General features: G+C 35.2%; 3 protein-coding genes across 4 annotated transcripts in view; all 3 read right to left on the bottom strand.

The window, feature by feature from the left end:
* Positions 1 to 10,173, bottom strand: part of med8 (mediator complex subunit 8) — a 29,034-nt gene extending 18,861 nt beyond the window's left edge. For both annotated transcript variants that reach the window (XM_062424272.1, XM_062424273.1), the window contains exons 1-2: positions 10,098 to 10,173; positions 9,484 to 9,605 (exon numbers count right to left, since the gene is read on the bottom strand). In XM_062424272.1, coding sequence (XP_062280256.1) covers positions 9,484 to 9,605; positions 10,098 to 10,103 — 128 coding nt within the window. In that variant the 5' untranslated portion in view covers positions 10,104 to 10,173. The remainder of the gene's footprint in view (positions 1 to 9,483; positions 9,606 to 10,097) is intronic.
* Positions 10,174 to 11,731: 1,558 nt separating this feature from the next.
* Positions 11,732 to 16,789, bottom strand: aldh9a1a.1 (aldehyde dehydrogenase 9 family, member A1a, tandem duplicate 1). Its single transcript, XM_062423536.1, has 12 exons — positions 16,753 to 16,789; positions 16,410 to 16,567; positions 16,008 to 16,153; positions 15,507 to 15,636; positions 15,268 to 15,402; positions 14,974 to 15,170; positions 14,195 to 14,335; positions 13,915 to 14,103; positions 13,615 to 13,702; positions 13,342 to 13,483; positions 12,896 to 13,008; positions 11,732 to 12,107 (listed from the first exon to the last, which is right to left on the bottom strand). The coding sequence occupies exons 2-12, from the start codon at positions 16,549 to 16,551 to the stop codon at positions 12,013 to 12,015; spliced, it is 1,518 nt and encodes a 505-aa protein (XP_062279520.1). The 5' UTR covers positions 16,552 to 16,567; positions 16,753 to 16,789; the 3' UTR covers positions 11,732 to 12,012.
* Positions 16,790 to 18,382: 1,593 nt separating this feature from the next.
* tmco1 (transmembrane and coiled-coil domains 1) lies at positions 18,383 to 22,013 on the bottom strand. The gene is made up of 7 exons (XM_062423546.1): positions 21,801 to 22,013; positions 20,959 to 21,036; positions 20,799 to 20,858; positions 20,600 to 20,646; positions 20,375 to 20,442; positions 20,051 to 20,195; positions 18,383 to 18,849 (listed from the first exon to the last, which is right to left on the bottom strand). The coding sequence occupies exons 1-7, from the start codon at positions 21,868 to 21,870 to the stop codon at positions 18,751 to 18,753; spliced, it is 567 nt and encodes a 188-aa protein (XP_062279530.1). The 5' UTR covers positions 21,871 to 22,013; the 3' UTR covers positions 18,383 to 18,750.
* Between the last annotated feature and the right edge of the window lie 1,113 nt (positions 22,014 to 23,126).

Here is a 23,126-nt window from a genome sequence, read left to right as displayed (position 1 = left end):
TGACCCTTGTTATATAGCATGATTTTGGTCATCCTACACTGTTTAATATTATGGCTATTGACGATATTTCAAAATAAAATACCCAAAATATATGCAAACTTTTTTTTCTCCTGAAATAACTGTTGTAGTATGATTATCAGGTGACCCTTGTTGTATAGCATGATTTTAGTCATCCAACACTGTATAATATTAACGCTATTGACGATATTTCAAAATAAAATTCCCCAAAAATATGCAATTTTTTTTTTCCTGAAATAACTGTTGTAGTATGATTATCAGGTGACCCTTGTTGTATAGCATGATTTTGGTGAGTATACAGTGTATAATATTAACCCTATTGACGATTATTCAAAATAAAATTCCCCAAAAATATGCAAAAAGATTTTTTTTTCTGAAATGACTGTTGTAGTATGATTATCATGTGACCCTTGTTGTGTAGCATGATTTTGGTCATCCTACACTGTATAATATCAACGCTATTGACGATTTTTCACAATAAAATTCCCCAAAAATATGCAAAAAGATTTTTCTTCCTGAAATAACTGTTGTAGTATGATTATCAGGTGACCCTTGTTGTATAGCATGATTTTGGTTAGTATACAGTGTATAATATTAACGCTATTGACGATTTTTCACAATAAAATTCCCCAAAAATATGCAAAACGATTTTTTTTCTGAAATGACTGTTGTAGTATGATTATCAGGTGACCCTTGTTGTGTATCATGATTTTGGTCATCCTACACTGTATAATATTAACGCTATTGACGATTTTTCACAATAAAATTCCCCAAAAATATGCAAAACGATTTTTTTTCTGAAATGACTGTTGTAGTATGATTATCAGGTGACCCTTGTTGTGTATCATGATTTTGGTCATCCTACACTGTATAATATTAACGCTATTGACGATTTTTCACAATAAAATTCCCCAAAAATATGCAAAAAGATTTTTTTTCTGAAATGACTGTTGTAGTATGATTATCAGGTGACCCTTGTTGTGTAGCATGATTTTGGTCATCCTACACTGTATAATATCAACGCTATTGACGATTTTTCACAATAAAATTCCCCAAAAATATACCATTTTTTTCACCCCTGAAATAACTGTTGTAGTATGATTATCAGGTGACCCTTGTTGTATAGCATGATTTTGGTGAGTATACAGTGTATAATATTAACGATATTGACGATTTTTCACAATAAAATTCCCCAAAAATATGCAAAAACACATTTGTCTGAAATAACTGTTGTAGTACGATTATCAGGTGACCCTTGTTGTGTAGCATGATTTTGGTCATCCTACACTGTATAATATTAACACTATTGACGATATTAAAATAAAATTCCCCAAAAATATGTAAACTTTTTTTTTTACTGAAATAACTGTTGTAGTATGATTATCAGATGACCATTGTTGTGTAGCATGATTTTGGTGAGTATACAGTGTATAATATTAACGCTATTGACGATTATTCACAATAAAATTCCCCAAAAATATGCAAAAAGATTTTTGTCCTGAAATAACTGTTGTAGTATGATTATTAGGTGACCCTTGTTGTGTAGCATGATTTTGGTGAGTATACAGTGTATAATATTAACGCTATTGACGATATTTCAAAATAAAATTCCCCAAAAATATGCAATTTTTTTTTTCCTGAAATAACTGTTGTAGTATGATTATCAGGTGACCCTTGTTGTATAGCATGATTTTGGTGAGTATACAGTGTATAATATTAACCCTATTGACGATTATTCAAAATAAAATTCCCCAAAAATATGCAAAAAGATTTTTTTTTCTGAAATGACTGTTGTAGTATGATTATCAGGTGACCCTTGTTGTGTAGCATGATTTTGGTCATCCTACACTGTATAATATCAACGCTATTGACGATTTTTCACAATAAAATTCCCCAAAAATATGCAAAAAGATTTTTCTTCCTGAAATAACTGTTGTAGTATGATTATCAGGTGACCCTTGTTGTATAGCATGATTTTGGTGAGTATACAGTGTATAATATTAACGCTATTGACGATTTTTCACAATAAAATTCCCCAAAAATATGCAAAACGATTTTTTTTCTGAAATGACTGTTGTAGTATGATTATCAGGTGACCCTTGTTGTGTATCATGATTTTGGTCATCCTACACTGTATAATATTAACGCTATTGACGATTTTTCACAATAAAATTCCCCAAAAATATGCAAAACGATTTTTTTTTCTGAAATGACTGTTGTAGTATGATTATCAGGTGACCCTTGTTGTGTATCATGATTTTGGTCATCCTACACTGTATAATATTAACGCTATTGACGATTTTTCACAATAAAATTCCCCAAAAATATGCAAAAAGATTTTTTTTTCTGAAATGACAATTGTAGTATGATTATCAGGTGACCCTTGTTGTGTAGCATGATTTTGGTCATCCTACACTGTATAATATCAACGCTATTGACGATTTTTCACAATAAAATTCCCCAAAAATATACCATTTTTTTCACCCCTGAAATAACTGTTGTAGTATGATTATCAGGTGACCCTTGTTGTATAGCATGATTTTGGTGAGTATACAGTGTATAATATTAACGATATTGACGATTTTTCACAATAAAATTCCCCAAAAATATGCAAAAACACATTTGTCTAAAATAACTGTTGTAGTACGATTATCAGGTGACCCTTGTTGTGTAGCATGATTTTGGTCATCCTACACTGTATAATATTAACACTATTGACGATATTAAAATAAAATTCCCCAAAAATATGTAAACTTTTTTTTTTACTGAAATAACTGTTGTAGTATGATTATCAGATGACCATTGTTGTGTAGCATGATTTTGGTGAGTATACAGTGTATAATATTAACGCTATTGACGATTATTCACAATAAAATTCCCCAAAAATATGCAAAAAGATTTTTGTCCTGAAATAACTGTTGTAGTATGATTATTAGGTGACCCTTGTTGTGTAGCATGATTTTGGTGAGTATACAGTGTATAATATTAACGCTATTGACGATATTTCAAAATAAAATTCCCAAAAAATATGCATACTTTTTTTTTTTTACTGAAATAACTGTTGTAGTATGATTATCAGGTGACACTTGTTGTATAGCATGATTTTGGTCATCCTACACTGTATAATATTAACGCTATTGACAATTTTTCACAATAAAATTCCCCAAAAATATGCAAAAAGTTTTTTTTTCCTGAAATAACTGTTGTAGTATGATTATCAGGTGACCATTGTTGTGTAGCATGATTTTGGTGAGTATACAGTGTATAATATTAACGCTATTGACGATATTTCAAAATAAAATTCCCCAAAAATATGCAATTTTTTTTTTCCTGAAATAACTGTTGTAGTATGATTATCAGGTGACCATTGTTGTGTAGCATGATTTTGGTGAGTATACAGTGTATAATATTAACGCTATTGACGATTTTTCACAATAAAATTCCCACAAAAATATGCATTTTTTTTCCAGAAATAACTGTTGTAGTATGATTATTAGGTGACCCTTGTTGTGTAGCATGATTTTGGTGAGTATACAGTGTATAATATTAACACTATTGACGATTATTCACAATAAAATTCCCCAAAAATATACAAAAAGATTTTTTTTCTGAAATAACTGTTGTAGTATGATTATCAGGTGACCCTTGTTGTGTAGCATGATTTTGGTCATCCTACACTGTATAATATTAACGCTATTGACGATATTTCAAAATAAAATTCCCAAAAAATATGCACTTTTTTTTTCTCCTGAAATAACTGTTGTAGTATGATTATCAGGTGACCCTTGTTGTGTAGTATGATTTTGGTGAGTATACAGTGTATAATATTAACGCTATTGACGATTCTTCACAATAAAATTCCCACAAAAATATGCATTTTTTTCCCCCTTAAATAACTGTTGTAGTATGATTATTAGGTGACCCTTGTTGTGTAGCATGATTTTGGTGAGTATACAGTGTATAATATTAACGCTATTGACGATTTTTCACAATAAAATTCCCCAAAAATATGCAAACTTTTTTTTTTCCTGAAATAACTGTTGTAGTATGATTATCAGGTGACACTTGTTGTATAGCATGATTTTGGTCATCCTACACTGTATAATATTAACGCTATTGACAATTTTTCACAATAAAATTCCCAAAAAATATGCAAACTTTTTTTTTTTCCTGAAATAACTGTTGTAGTATGATTATCAGGTGACCATTGTTGTGTAGCATGATTTTGGTGAGTATACAGTGTATAATATTAACACTATTGACGATATTTCAAAATAAAATTCCCCAAAAATATGCAATTTTTTTTTTCCTGAAATAACTGTTGTAGTATGATTATCAGGTGACACTTGTTGTATAGCATGATTTTGGTCATCCTACACTGTATAATATTAACGCTATTGACGATAATTCAAAATAAAATTCCCCAAAAATATGCACTTTTTTTTCCTCCTGAAATAACTGTTGTAGTATGATTATCAGGTGACCTTTGTTGTGTAGTATGATTTTGGTGAGTATACAGTGTATAATATTAACGCTATTGACGATTTTTCACAATAAAATTCCCACAAAAATATGCATTTTTTTTCTTCCTGAAATAACTGTTGTAGTATGATTATTAGGTGACCCTTGTTGTGTAGCATGATTTTGGTGAGTATACAGTGTATAATATTAACGCTATTGACGATTATTCACAATAAAATTCCCCAAAAATATACAAAAAGATTTTTTTTCTGAAATAACTGTTGTAGTATGATTATCAGGTGACCCTTGTTATATAGCATGATTTTGGTCATCCTACACTGTTTAATATTATGGCTATTGACGATATTTCAAAATAAAATACCCAAAATATATGCAAACTTTTTTTTCTCCTGAAATAACTGTTGTAGTATGATTATAAGGTGACCCTTGTTGTATAGCATGATTTTAGTCATCCAACACTGTATAATATTAACGCTATTGACGATATTTCAAAATAAAATTCCCCAAAAATATGCAATTTTTTTTTCCTGAAATAACTGTTGTAGTATGATTATCAGGTGACCCTTGTTGTATAGCATGATTTTGGTGAGTATACAGTGTATAATATTAACGCTATTGACGATAATTCAAAATAAAATTCCCCAAAAATATGCACTTTTTTTTTCTCCTGAAATAACTGTTGTAGTATGATTATCAGGTGACCCTTGTTGTGTAGCATGATTTTGGTCATCCTACACTGTATAATATTAACGGTATTGACGATATTTCAAAATAAAATTCCCAAAAAATATGCACACTTTTTTTTTTCCTGAAATAACTGTTGTAGTATGATTATCAGGTGACCCTTGTTGTGTAGCATGATTTTGGTGAGTATACAGTGTATAATATTAACGCTATTGACGATTATTCACAATAAAATTCCCCAAAAATATGCAAAAACACATTTTTCTGAAATAACTGTTGTAGTACAATTATCAGGTGACCCTTGTTGTGTAGCATGATTTTGGTCATCCTACACTGTATAATATTAACACTATTGACGATATTAAAATAAAATTCCCCAAAAATATGCAAACTTTTTTTTTTCCTGAAATAACTGTTGTAGTATGATTATCAGATGACCATTGTTGTGTAGAATGATTTTGGTGAGTATACAGTGTATAATATTAACGCTATTGACGATTTTTCACAATAAAATTCCCCAAAAATATGCAAAAAAATGTTTTCCTGAAATGACTGTTGTAGTATGATTATCAGATGACCCTTGTTGTGTAGCATGATTTTGGTGAGTATACAGTGTATAATATTGACGATATTGAAGATTTTTGAATATAAAAAATCCTCACAATTATATGCAAAACTAATTTTCCTAAAATAACTGTTGTAGTTTGATTATTAGGTGACCCTTGTTGTGTAGCATGATTTTGGTCATCCTACACTGTATAATATCAACGCTATTGACGATTTTTCACAATAAAATTCCCCAAAAATATGCAAAAAGATTTTTTTTCCTGAAATAACTGTTGTAGTATGATTATCAGGTGACCCTTGTTGTATAGCATGATTTTGGTGAGTATACAGTGTATAATATTAACGCTATTGACGATTATTCACAATAAAATTCCCCAAAAATATGCAAAACGATTTTTTTTCTGAAATGACTGTTGTAGTATGATTATCAGGTGACCCTTGTTGTGTATCATGATTTTGGTCATCCTACACTGTATAATATTAACGCTATTGACGATTTTTCACAATAAAATTCCCCAAAAATATGCAAAAAGATTTTTTTTTCTGAAATGACTGTTGTAGTATGATTATCAGGTGACCCTTGTTGTGTATCATGATTTTGGTCATCCTACACTGTATAATATTAACGCTATTGACGATTTTTCACAATAAAATTCCCCAAAAATATGCAAAAAGATTTTTTTTTCTGAAATGACTGTTGTAGTATGATTATCAGGTGACCCTTGTTGTGTAGCATGATTTTGGTCATCCTACACTGTATAATATTAACGCTATTGACGATTTTTCACAATAAAATTCCCCAAAAATATACCATTTTTTTCACCCCTGAAATAACTGTTGTAATATGATTATCAGGTGACCCTTGTTGTATAGCATGATTTTGGTGAGTATACAGTGTATAATATTAACGATATTGACGATTTTTCACAATAAAATTCCCCAAAAATATGCAAAAACACATTTTTCTGAAATAACTGTTGTAGTACAATTATCAGGTGACCCTTGTTGTGTAGCATGATTTTGGTCATCCTACACTGTATAATATTAACACTATTGACGATATTAAAATAAAATTCCCCAAAAATATGCAAACTTTTTTTTTTCCTGAAATAACTGTTGTAGTATGATTGTCAGATGACCATTGTTGTGTAGAATGATTTTGGTGAGTATACAGTGTATAATATTAACGCTATTGACGATTTTTCACAATAAAATTCCCAAAAAATATGCAAAAAAATGTTTTCCTGAAATGACTGTTGTAGTATGATTATCAGATGACCCTTGTTGTGTAGCATGATTTTGGTGAGTATACAGTGTATAATATTGACGATATTGAAGATTTTTGAATATAAAAAATCCTCACAATTATATGCAAAACTAATTTTCCTAAAATAACTGTTGTAGTTTGATTATTAGGTGACCCTTGTTGTGTAGCATGATTTTGGTCATCCTACACTGTATAATATTAACGCTATTGACGATTTTTCACAATAAAATTCCCCAAAAATATGCAAAAAAATGTTTTCCTGAAATGACTGTTGTAGTATGATTATCAGATGACCCTTGTTGTGTAGCATGATTTTGGTGAGTATACAGTGTATAATATTGACGATATTGAAGATTTTTGAATATAAAAAATCCTCACAATTATATGCAAAACTAATTTTCCTAAAATAACTGTTGTAGTTTGATTATTAGGTGACCCTTGTTGTGTAGCATGATTTTGGTCATCCTACACTGTATAATATCAACGCTATTGACGATTTTTCACAATAAAATTCCCCAAAAATATGCAAAAAGATTTTTTTTCCTGAAATAACTGTTGTAGTATGATTATCAGGTGACCCTTGTTGTATAGCATGATTTTGGTGAGTATACAGTGTATAATATTAACGCTATTGACGATTATTCACAATAAAATTCCCCAAAAATATGCAAAACGATTTTTTTTCTGAAATGACTGTTGTAGTATGATTATCAGGTGACCCTTGTTGTGTATCATGATTTTGGTCATCCTACACTGTATAATATTAACGCTATTGACGATTTTTCACAATAAAATTCCCCAAAAATATGCAAAAAGATTTTTTTTTCTGAAATGACTGTTGTAGTATGATTATCAGGTGACCCTTGTTGTGTATCATGATTTTGGTCATCCTACACTGTATAATATTAACGCTATTGACGATTTTTCACAATAAAATTCCCCAAAAATATGCAAAAAGATTTTTTTTTCTGAAATGACTGTTGTAGTATGATTATCAGGTGACCCTTGTTGTGTAGCATGATTTTGGTCATCCTACACTGTATAATATTAACGCTATTGACGATTTTTCACAATAAAATTCCCCAAAAATATACCATTTTTTTCACCCCTGAAATAACTGTTGTAATATGATTATCAGGTGACCCTTGTTGTATAGCATGATTTTGGTGAGTATACAGTGTATAATATTAACGATATTGACGATTTTTCACAATAAAATTCCCCAAAAATATGCAAAAACACATTTTTCTGAAATAACTGTTGTAGTACAATTATCAGGTGACCCTTGTTGTGTAGCATGATTTTGGTCATCCTACACTGTATAATATTAACACTATTGACGATATTAAAATAAAATTCCCCAAAAATATGCAAACTTTTTTTTTTCCTGAAATAACTGTTGTAGTATGATTGTCAGATGACCATTGTTGTGTAGAATGATTTTGGTGAGTATACAGTGTATAATATTAACGCTATTGACGATTTTTCACAATAAAATTCCCAAAAAATATGCAAAAAAATGTTTTCCTGAAATGACTGTTGTAGTATGATTATCAGATGACCCTTGTTGTGTAGCATGATTTTGGTGAGTATACAGTGTATAATATTGACGATATTGAAGATTTTTGAATATAAAAAATCCTCACAATTATATGCAAAACTAATTTTCCTAAAATAACTGTTGTAGTTTGATTATTAGGTGACCCTTGTTGTGTAGCATGATTTTGGTCATCCTACACTGTATAATATTAACGCTATTGACGATTTTTCACAATAAAATTTCCCAAAAATATGCAATGAGATTTTTTATGAAATAACTGTTGTAGTGTGATTATCAGGTGACCGTTGGTGTGTGGAGTGAATTTGGTAAGACTACAGTGAATAAAAGATAATAAAGAGATATTGAATATTTTTCGTTTTGGTACTGCACTTTGTAGACGGTCCCTAAGCGCTCGCCTCTCCACCCGCAGCGAATAGAGAGCAATATATTTCCTGCAGCCTGGATGACGACTCGTTTTGGCTGATGAGTTTGTGGTCAATAGTCAATAGTCTACCTTACTACGATAGGAAAGAGACATTTTTTATGTTTTAACAATGTTTCATTTATGAGCTATTGATCGCTGAAGTTCGAATCTGCCAATCTCTTTCTAACTTTACCCAAGTCAGGTTTTTTAGGAAGCAATATGATCAAACGGATGATGTAGAGCTCCCTAAAACTCATGTATCAAATATGATTCACCTGGCATTACAGGGTTGATGGCATTAAATATCTACATGTAAACAGAATTTAACTCAAATCTGTGTTACATAAATATCACAATTCTTTGTTTTACATGAAAAAACAGACAAGCATCATGTTACATATTTGGTGATCTATCATCTATATAACAAGATTTTGATGACAAAACAAGTGTAAAAGACAATGGTTGTTACTTGCTTATAAATAATACACGTGCTTTTCTTACCATGTTAATCGCTCATATTCATTTTCCAACTTATAAATGAAACTAAGAAGAGCGTTTTTAACGTGAGCTACCCGAGAGGCGAGAGACTCCACGGATGCCTCTAACTGCTTCTCTTCTCGTTGCTGAAGGAGAGAAAAGACATGTCAGTTTGATACCCAAATACACACTACACACACTATATACATACATACATACATACATACATACATACATACATACATACATACAATCACTATACACCACATACACTATAAATACACACAACACACACTATATACATCCATCAATACACCCACTATACACCACATACATCCTCTATAAATACATCTACTACACACTGTATACATCAGTACATCCACTGTGCACTACACACATCAATACACCAATTACACACTGCATACATCCATTACAAATACATCTACTACACTGTTCAGTACATCCAATACAAACTGTATACACCAACAATCACAGCCACATTTATGCTACCTAGCTAAACGCTAACTCCGTCATGTAGCAAACTAACTACTGCTAGCACTACTCATAAATAAACCACAAGCACCCGATACAAACACAATAAAGTCTTTAGCGATATATAAGTGTTAAAAGGACATTACCTGCATTGTTGAACTAACGCTACAAGCTAACAACTTAACACTCAAAACAGTCTGCAGCAACACTTCCGTTTTCTTCTTCTACAAAGCGACATTAAAGGTGCGTGCTGCCCCCTGCTGTGTCGGGAGTGCGTAACAACAACAAGGATAAAACGAAAAATTGAAGTTTTATATTTGATATTAAACCCGTTTCATATGAATATTTAATCAGAATCAGAATCACAATACACGTTATTGTCTTCAAGGAGTAAATTTGTCTTAGAAAACAGTGTATAGTGGCTACGATCACATAAAATGTACATATGACATAAGTGACATACAGGAACATCGACACTCTATACACATTACTGTAGTTTCTGGATTATCCATTAGATATTGCACTTAAACCTAATAAGAAATATTGCTCATAGATTAAAAGTGATTTGTGCTGGAACCGATTTATTCAAGAATAAAAATAATTCTTTTTTAAAAGAAAAAAGTTGAATAAAAAAAGTTGAGACTACTGTGCACAAGGTAGCTCACCCTTTAGAAACAGTGGTTTAAGTAAGAGAGGAAAAGTACAATAATACAATAAACCACAGGGCAGGGACCACATTTTTAAAAATTGATAAAGTGCAAAAGTTAAATAAATAAATAATTACATTAAGATTGAAATTTGGCATGTTGTTTTATTAAGAAGAGCAATTGATGTTGGAAGGAAGAACCTGTAACGGTTAGTTTTGTACCTACAGGCTCTATATCTCCTTCCTGAGGGTAAGAGTACATATTCTGGAAACAGAAGATAAGATTGTTTGATTACCGTTTCCTCCAAGGTTGTTTGAAGGGACGGATAGTTTTATGTTCTGATCACTTTCATGGCAGCTTTTACCATTTTTTTTTAAATAAAGCCCTTTGCCCCTCCACCATGCCCTTCAGTGTTTCTCTCTCTACAACCCATCAGCACATGTTCAACAGTTTCATTGTAGTTACTCATATTTATCTGACACTACTTCTTTCGTGTTGTATAAAATAGTAGCATTGAGTCCCACACCATTAAATACCACTCTTAACGTAACTAACACACCAGCTTCTTTTAAATCTCATCTTAAAACGTTTCTCTCTGTAAAAGCTTTTGGAAATTTTTTATATTTATTTATTTGATTTTATTAATTTCATTGTCTTTATTTTTTATCTGCATTGTCTGATTGAAGATGTTTCATTTATCAATATTAATGTGAATTTTCATTTCAAGATCACTATAAAAATGTTATACCAAAATAAATGTTTAGAATATATACATTTTCGGCACTTCAGAGAAAGTAACTGGTGCTTGAGTGACTGCACACACCTGTTAACTGGATTTTATAGTAATAAAACAGAAGGGTGTTAAACAAATTAGGTCAGATATAAATGTGTTAAACAATAACTACCCAATAGTGATAAGCGGAGCAAAGTAGTATTCGTGTGCCTCTGCATTGAGTATCAGGTCAGATACAACAGGTGAACTGCAGCAGTTGAGGACAGACATATCTGAGTCAGCATTTTTACAGGCAAATATAAAGAATGTTTGAATGAACTAACTTAATTCCTAGTTTTACTCCTCTTGTCATTTTGTCTCCTAAAAAGCATCAAATAACCAGGAACAGACAGTTTTGTATCTAAAAGGGATTTATTTTGTTACAAAATTATTCTCTATTTCTATTTAAGGCAGTAGAGCATTGATTTTCTTGCTTAATACTTAAGCAGGTTCGCATGTCAGGGAAATGAAAGGGAAGATTTTGAACAGGTAAGAATCTATAATGGTCCGTGTCTTCAGTTTATGCAGTCAGTGCAAAAATAGTGTTACATGTCATCATGTGTGATGCAATGATCTTCACTAAATGGAGCAGAGTTTTATCACAGTTCTGTTCACAGCTGTGTAAACTTGGTGAGAGGAGTTTCAGAAGAGGCTGTCCACGTCGCCCATCTCCACCACCACGGTCTTCAGCTGGGAGTAATACTCGATGGTCACCTGTCCGTTCTCTCTGCCGAAGCCTGGTGAAGCACAGTAGATATTATATGAATATGAGTCTTTTTTTAATGACTTACTCTATTTCAGATCACCCACTGTACTACTATGACCACATGCTTCATATTTACTTTGCACCTGCACTTACAGAAGTGGGACAACTCTGACCATTTTAAACTGGGCTTCACAAACTGTGTTTCAAGATTTCTGTGTTCAGGATTTAGTGGGCGGGTCTGAAAATCACCGCTGCGTTACATAGCGCGGCGGTGATTGGCATAAACCCGCCCCTGCTGCTTTAGAGGTATAAATACATTCAGCGCACACTACTACTACAACAGTCTACAGTTAGCCAGTTAGCTGAATTAGCTGCCGCGCTAGCTGCCGAGTTAGCCGCCAAGCTAGGAGCCGAGTTAGTCGATGAGTTAGCCTCCGAGTTAGCCACCGTGCTAGCCGCCGAGTTAGCCGCCGAGCTAGCAGCTGAGTTAGCAGCAGAAAGCTCTCAGAAGTAGTGTCCATGTTTCTGGTATAGGTGGTGACTTTGATTGACAGGTGACCCTTGGTAGGGGGCGAGGTTGCAGCAAACTCGGCGGGCACTCCCACAGCGTTTGGGAGCAGAGAAAAAGGTTGATTTTTACACAACTTTGAAGCCTAATTTCATATATTTGGCGATTTTTTTAATCATTCAAATTTGGCAGGATGGTTAACAACACACTTTTCTGTGGTATGTCAAACTCAGAACACATATTTATTCTTACTTTACACGGACTTTAAAAACAGAAAAAAAGGTTTAAAAAATAGCTTTACAACATCCCACCTGACATCTTATATCCTCCAAATGGCACTTCCACAGGGCTGATATTGTAGTTGTTGATGAAGCAGGTTCCTGCCTCCAGGTTCGCAGCTACACGATGGGCTCGTGAAATGTCCCTGCAGGCAGAGGAAGTCAGATTTAGGATTTTTAGCACAAAAAACACTCAGTAGTCTAGATGCTGCTTGGCCATGCAGCTAAAATGCTGACTCATCTGCCGTCCACATGCAAAGACTATTATTTGCGCAATGAATTCCGCTTGTTGCTTGCCAATTTTTTATTGGCCCTTGGTGGAAACCCTGAACTGCTGCCAATGGACCACAATAACCTCCTTATCTTTGAGTGTAAATCAGCAGCAGTGTATCAGTGGTTGCAACACACTTTTAATGACAAAACTCAGATGCATATATGTGCGTGTGTGTGTGTGTCCACGCAGTGTTTCCTTGGCTGACCTGGTGAAGACTCCAGAAGCCAATCCGAAGGTGGTGTTGTTGGCCCTCTTGAGAACTTCTTCCTCTGTGTCGAAAGGCAGAACAGACATGACTGGGCCAAAAATCTCCTCCTTCACACAGGTCATGTCATCTCTGCAGCTATCTGTTCAAGGAGAGAGAGAGAGAGAGAGCGAGAGAGAGAAACTTATAGTGCGTACTGGAATCATCTTTGACTCAGATTATGTGAAGCTATATCATCCTAAACTAGAGACGGTACCAAAAAAAAGACTGTACCGAGCACGCAGGGTGACATGAAATAGCCTCCTTTCAGTTTGGGATCACTGGGCACAAGAGGCTCCCCTCCACAGAGCACCTTGGCTCCCTGGAGAAACAAACATATCAATAAAATATCAACGAGATCTAAAACAATTAAAATTTAAACTGCTTTATAGTTTGGTTAATGATCTTAAAAAGGTGTTATCATAGCTGATAAAGGCTTCTTTATAATTGCTCAACTCATCTGTATGGAGTCTGTCTAATCTAACCATCAAAGTAACACTGCTCTAATCATTTCTTTATTTATTTATGACACACCTGTTCCTTGGCTTGTTTGACAAAGCCCAACACTTTGTCCAGCTGCGGCTTGCTGATCAGCGCCCCCATGCGGGTGCCGTCCAGCAGGGGGTCGCCCACAGGGATGGCCTTGGTCCTCTTGACCACCTCAGCCAGGAACTGCGGCATGATCTCCTTTTGAACGTACACTCTGGTCCCGTTGCAGCAAACCTTTACGAAGCAGATGGATTTGCATTGAATAGAATATGGAAATGATACAAGAGGTTAAAAAAAGAACCAAAATAACTCTGTATAAACCCACCTGTCCCTGTGTGAGGAAGTTAGCCATGAGCGCTCCCTTCACTGCGTTCTCCAGATCGCAGTCTTTGAAGATGATGAGTGGAGATTTTCCTCCGAGCTCCAGAGTCACCTGCTTCACCGTCTTTGAGGACATTTCCATCACCTGAGTGAAACAAGAAGAACAGTGTATTATTGTATTTTAACACCAATAACTTATAGTAGTGATCCACATTTTCCAATACTAGAATTTTCCATACTTCTGAACAGGTGTTCCTATTTTGCAGATACCCAGTCATTTCATTATGAGCAGATGTTGCAATGTCAATCAATAATAAAGACACCACTACATCTGTTTAAGTTGTGATTTTAAAATACTGATGTTGGTTTTATAAAGCTTTTAAAATGGCTTAGGTATATAATACATCCCTGATCCAATGCTGTCCTGGGACAGGTCTGCTTTCTGTTCCCAAGCTAAGCTAAACATGTAGAGACAGAGTTTAATGTTTATGTTTCACATATCTGAACAAACTCCCAGAAAACTGCAGGTCTGCTGTAACTCTCAGTTCTGTTTGCTTCCTTTTATTAAACGAGTTTTGAGCGTTAATATCTTTCACTGCACTGTCATTTTTATTTTCAATTTAAACACTTTTTAATTGGTATTCAAATGATTGTAATATTGCCTTGTGTTGCTTTTACAGTCTGTCTCAAGCACTTTGAATTGCGTCGTTGTTGAAATGTCCTGTACATATAAACTTGCCTGTACCTATATTATATATGATGGCACTGTTTCTGTCAGTGTACCTTTTTGCCTGTGGGCACGCTGCCGGTGAACGAGACTTTGGCGACCATCGGGTGTTGGCAGAGCAAGGTGCCGGTCTCGGCTCCACCCTGCACCACACAGAAGAGCCCGTCAGGCACCCCGGCCTCTTTGTAGATCTCAGCCAGTATGACGGCGGTCACAGGAGTCATAGGAGAGGGCTTAAACACCATCGCATTACCTAAACACCACAGGAGATTTAATCCACATAGCAGGTCTCACAAACACAAGAGACAGATGATTGGTGGACAACCTCACAACAATGTTACAAAACTCACCGCAAGCCAGAGCGGGAGCAGATTTCCATGACGCTATCTGGAAGGGGTAGTTCCAGGCACCGATTCCCACACACACACCAAGCGGCTCCCTCCTGGTGTAAGCAAACGCTCCACCGGGAAGCTGAACGTGCTGGCCTGAAGAAAATAAAAAAACACAACAGTAAGTTTAGTTTTGGAAGAAATATAACAGAGAAACTGAGTATAAAGCATCTGATAGTGTAGATGAAGTTTACGCCTACCTGCAAGAGTACCAGCCATGCCAGCATAGTACTCAATGGTCTGCCAGGCGATGTCAATATCCACCAGTGCTTCAGTGATGGACTTGCCATTGTTGATCACTTCCAGCTTTGCAATCTTCTCCCTTCGTTCCTGTTTTTTTTGGGGAATAAAAGAAGTGTGTCAATGCAAAACTCTGGTTTATCTATCTGCAGGTTTATTACTATGTAGAATAATGTGTATAGCTGTAAGATCTCATAATGATGGGGACAATCTGAGGTCGAATTCCTCGCTGACATGACATCAAAGAGTTGACGCGGCCTCACAAAAGGTCAATTTTCTGCAAATGTAGGCCAGCAGTGGAGGGAGGGGGGGCAAGTCAGTGTTTTTTTTAATGAATAACTAGTCTTATTGCATGCTTGCAATCGCAGTCAGCTCCAATGTATGTTGCGCAACGCTGACATCTGACTGGCCCCTTTCTCTTGAAGCATGAAGGAAATGACACAAACGCTTGAACTTCTCACCCTGATGATGCGGGCGGCCTCAAGCATCACCCGAGCTCTCTCCATGCCTGACATCTTGCTCCATTTCAGGTAGGCGGCGTGGGCGCTCTTGATGGCCTCGTCCACCTCCTGCTCCCCACAGGGTACCATCTGACACAAGACCCTGCCTGCAGAGAGACAAGCATGTTAACAGTCTGTCATGGAATAGATTTGACTCATGATTCAGTTTCCCCTCCTGAATGAAATGATGTAGTCCTCCCTTCCACAGAGGCGGAAGGGGAAGGGGAGGGTCCCAGTTACATAACACAGCCTGACCTCTTGTTGACACATCACACACTAACCTACACTTTACCCACATGTCTTCATTCGCCTCATTAAATGCAGCACTGAATGAAGAACCAGGCTCTACTGTGTTATATTTACCAGTCGCAGGCTCGAACACCGGCTCAGCGTTCTTCTCCTCCCTGGGCTTCACTCGCTTCCCAGCCCAGAAGTTGAGCGGCTCGTTGACCACCACGGTTCCTGTGGAGGCTCCGGGCATGGTGTCGAGGGTTGACTGGGCCATTGTGAAAGGAGAAGACCTGCAGCAGTAGCAGGAAAGTTCATTTACTATGCAGAATAACATAGTATTATAACATACTAATTCACCTTGTGCGCTAACCGTTAACTCAGCTAACGTAGTAGCACTGGGGCTAGCAGGGAAGCTAACATACTAGTTAATAACAAACATAGAAAAAGAGAGAGACAGAGTGATTTTTGGACTCACCGTTTGAGCTTCGGCAGACGCACTGGACGTCTACCAGACAGCAGACCTCAATTATTGAAGGACAGTTTACGCCCCTCAGACAAACAGGACCCGCCTTCTTTATAAGACTATGGCTGAGTCTCATTTCTGTTTAGTTATTCCTCTGATTACGTCTAGTTTCTGTTAAGTTGATCCTTTGGTTGCAGCTCGCCCGACAGAGAACATGTTATTTTTTTCCTTTCTCAAGTTTGTTAATGGTAGTTAAATGATTAGTTAAATGTAATGGTTAGGCTATTTTTACTATTTGTTTTTTTTAACTTATATTATTATGATTTAGTTGTTTTAGCTTACTAAATGAATTCCTTAAAAGCATATTCTTCACAAAACAGTCTATTGGCTTAAAAACTTCTTTTTAAAAAAAAAAAAGTAGTGACAGGCATGATAAAATATTTTCATTGGAAGTTATACATTTCTTCATTTAATTATTGGTCAAATCACCTGTTGGTAAGAAAGGCATACGTTTTTCCAACAAAGCTGCTCCAATAAAAAAAATACACAAAACATGTCGGACATTTCTGCTGGAAGAGGGCCTAGTCTACTCAGCTTTACATCATTTCCAAGTCAGTCTTAAAACAACGGTCAGGTGCCCAAATGAACAATGAAACCGACTTTTCATTCCTGTTTATCTGAAGCTAATATGAAGCTTCAGCTGTCCAAATGAGTCAAATCAAGTAGAATCACTGAGGAAACACAAAGAGGGAATTTGATGGTAAAGACTGTAAATGTGTCAGCTATCCACTTGATATGATTAACTCAGACTGCTGAAGCCCCATATAAGCGTCACTTCTACTTTTAAATGACTGTGTAGGCACACTGTGGATTTTGGCTCCTATCACTCACACTGAAAGCACTTTTGAAGGGGATCTTTTAATAGTCAGTATGAAAAATTGTGAAACTGCCCTTTAACTACATTCACGAATAGCATAATAATTAAAGAGAGAAGCTTTTTTTCCAGAAGACATTTTAACATGGTCAGGTCTTCATTAGATGAATGATGGCTATATTACATTTACATTACATTGCTGTGAAAAGCCAATGTTTGATACTCAATTAAAGAAAACCTGTAGGGTTCTTGACTGTTAGCAGAAGTCTGGAGCACTGTTTTAGATTTGGGTTGTGGTTTTGTTTCTTATCCTGCACAGATTCCAGTCAACAGTTCCATTCTGTAACATGTATCAACAGGTGGCAGTAAAGTGTAGGAAAGGCAGGGAAGAATAATACTGCTAGCTAGTGTACGTGGATGTAAACAATACAGATTTAACATTTTTAAGACAAAATGCAAATGTTCTGAGGAAGTAAACACATATTGAACATATGTGTTTGAACTCAAAGATACACACTAGGTGCTTTGGTAAGTAAAACTGAACGTCAACACAAATCTGTTTACAGAAAAACTCTACAAGGTACCTCCAGCACTTTACATGTTTCTAAGTGTGAAGTCTGTTAAAGTTCGAAACCTTGTCGTTGTTTGAAACTAGTGACTCCAGAGAAGGCAGTAGGCCTACAGAGACAATGTGGCTTTCCAAAGTTGGAGGAAAAAGGAGCAAAAATCAAAAATAATACAAAAAAACCCCAGCATTACTAAGACGTGATCATAAAACTTTATTAACACGTAAGAAATGACAGACAATGACATACAATAATACTGACAAACGGATCAGCTGCTTATTGGTGCCAATTAAATCATTAAAATTTCCAAAAAACAACAATATGGTGTGTGCAGAATACAAGGTAGACATTTGTATCCTTTGGTAGTCAATACAATTAATAACAGCTTTTTTTTTTCTTCTTCTAATTTCTATGTAAAACAATCTCAAAGTTAAATAACAACACATCAGAAATCAAACTGAGGGTAGTGATGCAGTAGCTACAAAAGAGAACATGCTCCAGCACAATGTGAGCAGTCGTGTCTGTTGTCTGATGGAGTGATGGAACAGCACTGTTGAACCTGTCTGATGATTAAGAGAACTTAGCTGCCTGAGGAGGAGGTCCCAGGAAGCCTCCAGCCTGTTTTGTTGCAGCTCTGGAAGGTGCGAGACCGAGCATCTTCTGAATGTTCTGAAGGAAAGACAAAGTAGAGGGAAACTTCTGTCAGAATCAGGAAGACACATTTTCTATCTGAGCTTCATGTCATAACGGTGCAACCAGCAAAAAAAAAAAAAATGTTTTAAGTAGATCAGGTGTAAACATATATTCATCCAAAAAAGTGGCGTTACTGAAACGCCTCTGGGTGCAATTGGATAGACCTGCAACCAATCAGATTAACAAAACATGTGAAGTAGCACTGAGTGACACATGCAAGTTGGCCTTCATCAAGCAGCCATCATATTACAACTAAACAGAACAATTCAATATGTTTCTGAAAGTATTTGCGGTAAGAAATAAGCAATGCCCTAACAGAATCTTCATTCAAACTTTATTAGTGCTGCCTAGCTTATCCTACACTACACTAACCAATCAGGTGCTCTGATGGAGCTTAGGAACATCAACCACTCACAGCACACTATCTCCATGTGGGCACATCCTGTACGTCCCCACATGTGTAGATAAACAGTTGTGATTGGCCCATTGTGCAGGACAGGTAAAACCGGTTCGATATGAGGGGAGGTCAGACGTATAGGTCGGAGAAAATAAAGCATGAGCTCAGCAGATTTGTCTGGTTGCCAGGCAACAAATCCCATGAAAAGACAAAACCAACAATGAATGAATCCTACTAACAAATAGTGTCTGTGTATCAAAGCCTGATAGTTGTCTGTGCTATAGAGATCTATTGTTGTTTAAAAGCATTGCTGCACCGGGTAACATGTTCCTTTATTAAGGTGAATGGGTATTGTAGTTTATTTTGACTTGAGATTATGTCTCAATAGCTCAATTCTTACAAAAGTCACTAAATAATCTGTGCTTTCCACTGGTGGGACAATTATAAAAAGTATTGAATATTTCTCAAACAGCTGCTCAATTGTTTGGTCTTCATAGTGTGATGGCCATTTAAGGCTGTAGTGTTCATTACACAGCAAAAGACAACTTGGCGTCATTGTGGGTCAAACAATGTCAAACTGGGCCTGAGGATGGCGCCAGAGGACATAGTATGTTGCTACGGAATCAAATCAGCTGTATTTAGACTCCCATTGAAAACTGGATACTGCAGCTTAGATAATATAGTGTTTCCTCCCATGAAGTCCATACATGTCCAGTCATATACACTAGAAGGCATCGAATGCAACCTGGGTGTTTAAGCTGTTATTAGAGTAGTGGTTACCTGTCTGATAGACATGGTGCAGAGGATGTAGAGGAAGATAAAGGAGCAGTCGGTGAAATCCTCGCCCAGCAGGTTGCGATGCGACAGTCCCTGGATGTAAGACAGCGGCGTGAACGGCAACTTGGCCACAACTCTTCCATCAAAACTGAAGGAAAACAAACAGCGAGTGGTGAGAGTTTGAACAGTTTAAGTTGTTGGCTGGAGAATTTAAAATCAGAAAATACTTGCTGTATTTATATAGTACATACAGTAATTACTTGTGAATTACTTTTGTCATGATAGCACAATATATCTGTATCTGACGTAACACTGTGTGACACTTACATGGAGTTGAACATGCCCATCAAAGCTGTGAAGCAGAAGCCGATGGCAAACATGGACTTCATGCGGACCTACAAACACACAAAGATCATAAATAAACATATACATTAATATTCATAATATACAACTGTAGGTACACTTCTTCTCTTATACTACTAGTGGGGCAAACATTGATATGACAATCAAAATCCCAGACAATACTATTCAGTGTATGTCAGACTCTCTTACCATAGACAGGTCTCTGTTGTTGTTCTTCAGCTTCTCTTCTTGTCTTTCTGTAATACATTAAGAAGCATACATCACCATCACTGTAAGGAAAGAGGCTATTCATAAAAACATGTTGAGGTGTTTCTGTTTAATCTATTCATTTCTGCTATAACACATATTTAACATTTTAAAGACGCTGATTTGTTCACTGGGCTCTTACCGATCTTCTTCTTCTGTTGACGTCCTGCAGATTCTGTGATGGTTTCCTTTTTCTTCTCAACTAAAACCAAACAAGCAACAGTGAGTAAATATTAACATAAAATATTAATATATAAATAGGAATAGCAGGATTGTATAAGGTTCAAGCGTGAGTCACTTACGTTTTTTGCTTTGTTTTTCTACCTCAGCCTTTAACCTCTTGTACTTTTCAGTGCGATACACCAACACCCAGGTAATGCCTGAGGAAAAGATTGATCAGAGAACTGATTGTGAAAATGTACTATATCATAATATTACTTTATATAATTACATAGACAGCCATTGAGATTTGTATCCATATGACTTTTCATTTAATGCTGCTTAAGACTTCCACTCCAATACATTTACAGAGATAAATGTTGTACTAAAAGGTATGCTTCTCATCTGTTATGTCCTGTCAGACTTACTCTGAATTTTGAATTTAAAGAAAAGTAACTGTTCATGTAAATGCAAATGTACATATTACAACTAGAAATGAACACTAGGGGGATGGGGGTGAATATGAAGGTTTTTAACATTGCACAATGTGTTACAGTTTTAATTGCTTTTGGTTTTAGGAATGATTGAATGAATATACAGTTTGAGCTCATAGCTAAATGTAATAAATGCATGTACAAATAAGAATTTTCTGCATATCAATTTCAATTGAATCAAACAATACATTCTTTCAAAGTAAAATAAAACTTTCATCCATATTTTTATAATAACATTTCCGGAAGTTCCGTTTGCTGCTGTCTGCCTTGACACCATAGACTGTATGCTTGACACTGACGTGAGGCGTTAGCTGTTAGCTTTGCTAGCTAAATACCGAACCGCAGGATGTTATAATATCACAAAGTAACTGCTTATTAATGGTAATAGCGTTAACAGTGTTGTGTCATTCTGTGTTATCAAGTATAATGTAATATGGTAATGTTTAGTTGAGTTTCTTGTTGATAGTAGTAAGCCTCCTGGTTTGACTCACCTTCGGCTAACAGCGCTGTGCACACAGAGATGAAAACGATGAGAATGGTGTCGGCAAACATTGTGCTCATGTTGTTTCTGTCCTCCCTACTGCACGTTTGTCCCACTCAACACTAATACTGTCACTTTATGTTCCTATATATTAGAAAATACTCGCTGAGCACATTACGCTGATATGACTGCCTCAGCTTCATAGAGCCTGGTCAGCACTAGTGGAAAGGTCACAGGTTTGTAAAGTACATCCGGTTCAGCCAAACAGCTTTCTGGATCATTAGCGCCACCTACTGATCTCAAGTGTAGACTAAACATTTCTCCTCTAATATTTCTACAAAAAATTACAATCAAAACAATAATCTTCTTCTATGATTCTGTCTGTAATGTATCTAAAAACAAGAAAGCTTTAAAGAAACATTGTGGACAACGTTGCTGGATTATTGAAGTTGGTTTGCATTATTGCTTATTCACTTTTTGAAGTTATATTTATTTATTTTTTTAAATAGTTTTTATTCATATATATTCTCTCTCTCTTCTGCATTATGTATCTTTTTACATTGTATAATGTTATGTCTGCTCTTGTTTTTTTGATTATTTTATTTTATCTCTAATACTGCGTCTGCACTTAATTGTATTGAAATATCAAAGTGTTGTAAGAGATATTATATTGAGAGAATGCAAAGCTGTCATCAAAGCAAAGGGTGTCTACTTTTAAGAATCTAACATATAAAACATATTCTGGTTTGTTTAAAACTTTTTGTTTACTACATAATTCCATATGTGTTCCATCATAGTTTGGATGTCTTCAGTATTAATCTACAATGTAGAAAATTAAAAAAAAAAAAGAAAAACCATTGAACTTTTGACTGGCACTGTATATGTATATATACGTGTGTGTGTGTGTGTGTGTGTGTGTGTGTGTGTGTGTGTGTGTGTGTAGACACATATATATATATATATGTGTGTGTGTGTAAATATATGAATATATTTTCTTTTTTCCCACTTTGAATCTGTGCAATAACAATATCAAACATATTGTCACTCAACACCAATATTACTCTTGTAGATAATGTGTCAATTTTTTTACTATATTTTCATTACTTTTTATTGCTTTTGTACTTATCATTTATTGTTCTATATTCTTTGTTTTATTGACCCTCTTCTATTTTTACTGTTCAATTTGCTGCTGCTATAATGTAAATTTCCCCATCACAGGACTAATAAAGGAATATCCTATCTTATCTTCTAAATGAATAAATATTATTATTACTCTCAATCTCCTCACATAACACCCTCTAGATTATTTTAGCTAAAGCAGTTTAAAAAAAAAAAA

This window comes from Scomber scombrus, chromosome 8 (assembly GCF_963691925.1).
Source record: "Scomber scombrus chromosome 8, fScoSco1.1, whole genome shotgun sequence".
NCBI classification, from domain to species: Eukaryota; Metazoa; Chordata; class Actinopteri; order Scombriformes; family Scombridae; genus Scomber; species Scomber scombrus.
This window is presented reverse-complemented; position numbering and strand designations above follow the sequence as displayed.

Excerpts from the sequence above, each read along its gene's own strand:
- aldh9a1a.1 (XM_062423536.1), bottom strand. The coding sequence starts at position 16,551 with ATGGCCCAGTCAACCCTCGACACCATGCCCGGAGCCTCCACAGGAACC. Across the intron at positions 15,637-16,007 it reads AGGCCGCCCGCATCATCAGG|GAACGAAGGGAGAAGATTGC; the intron begins GTGAGAAGTTCA and ends CAAAAAAAACAG. Across the intron at positions 14,104-14,194 it reads ACTTCCTCACACAGGGACAG|GTTTGCTGCAACGGGACCAG; the intron begins GTGGGTTTATAC and ends TGCTTCGTAAAG.
- tmco1 (XM_062423546.1), bottom strand. The coding sequence starts at position 21,870 with ATGAGCACAATGTTTGCCGACACCATTCTCATCGTTTTCATCTCTGTG. Across the intron at positions 21,037-21,800 it reads CACAGCGCTGTTAGCCGAAG|GCATTACCTGGGTGTTGGTG; the intron begins GTGAGTCAAACC and ends TCTTTTCCTCAG. Across the intron at positions 18,850-20,050 it reads GCACCATGTCTATCAGACAG|AACATTCAGAAGATGCTCGG; the intron begins GTAACCACTACT and ends TCTTTCCTTCAG.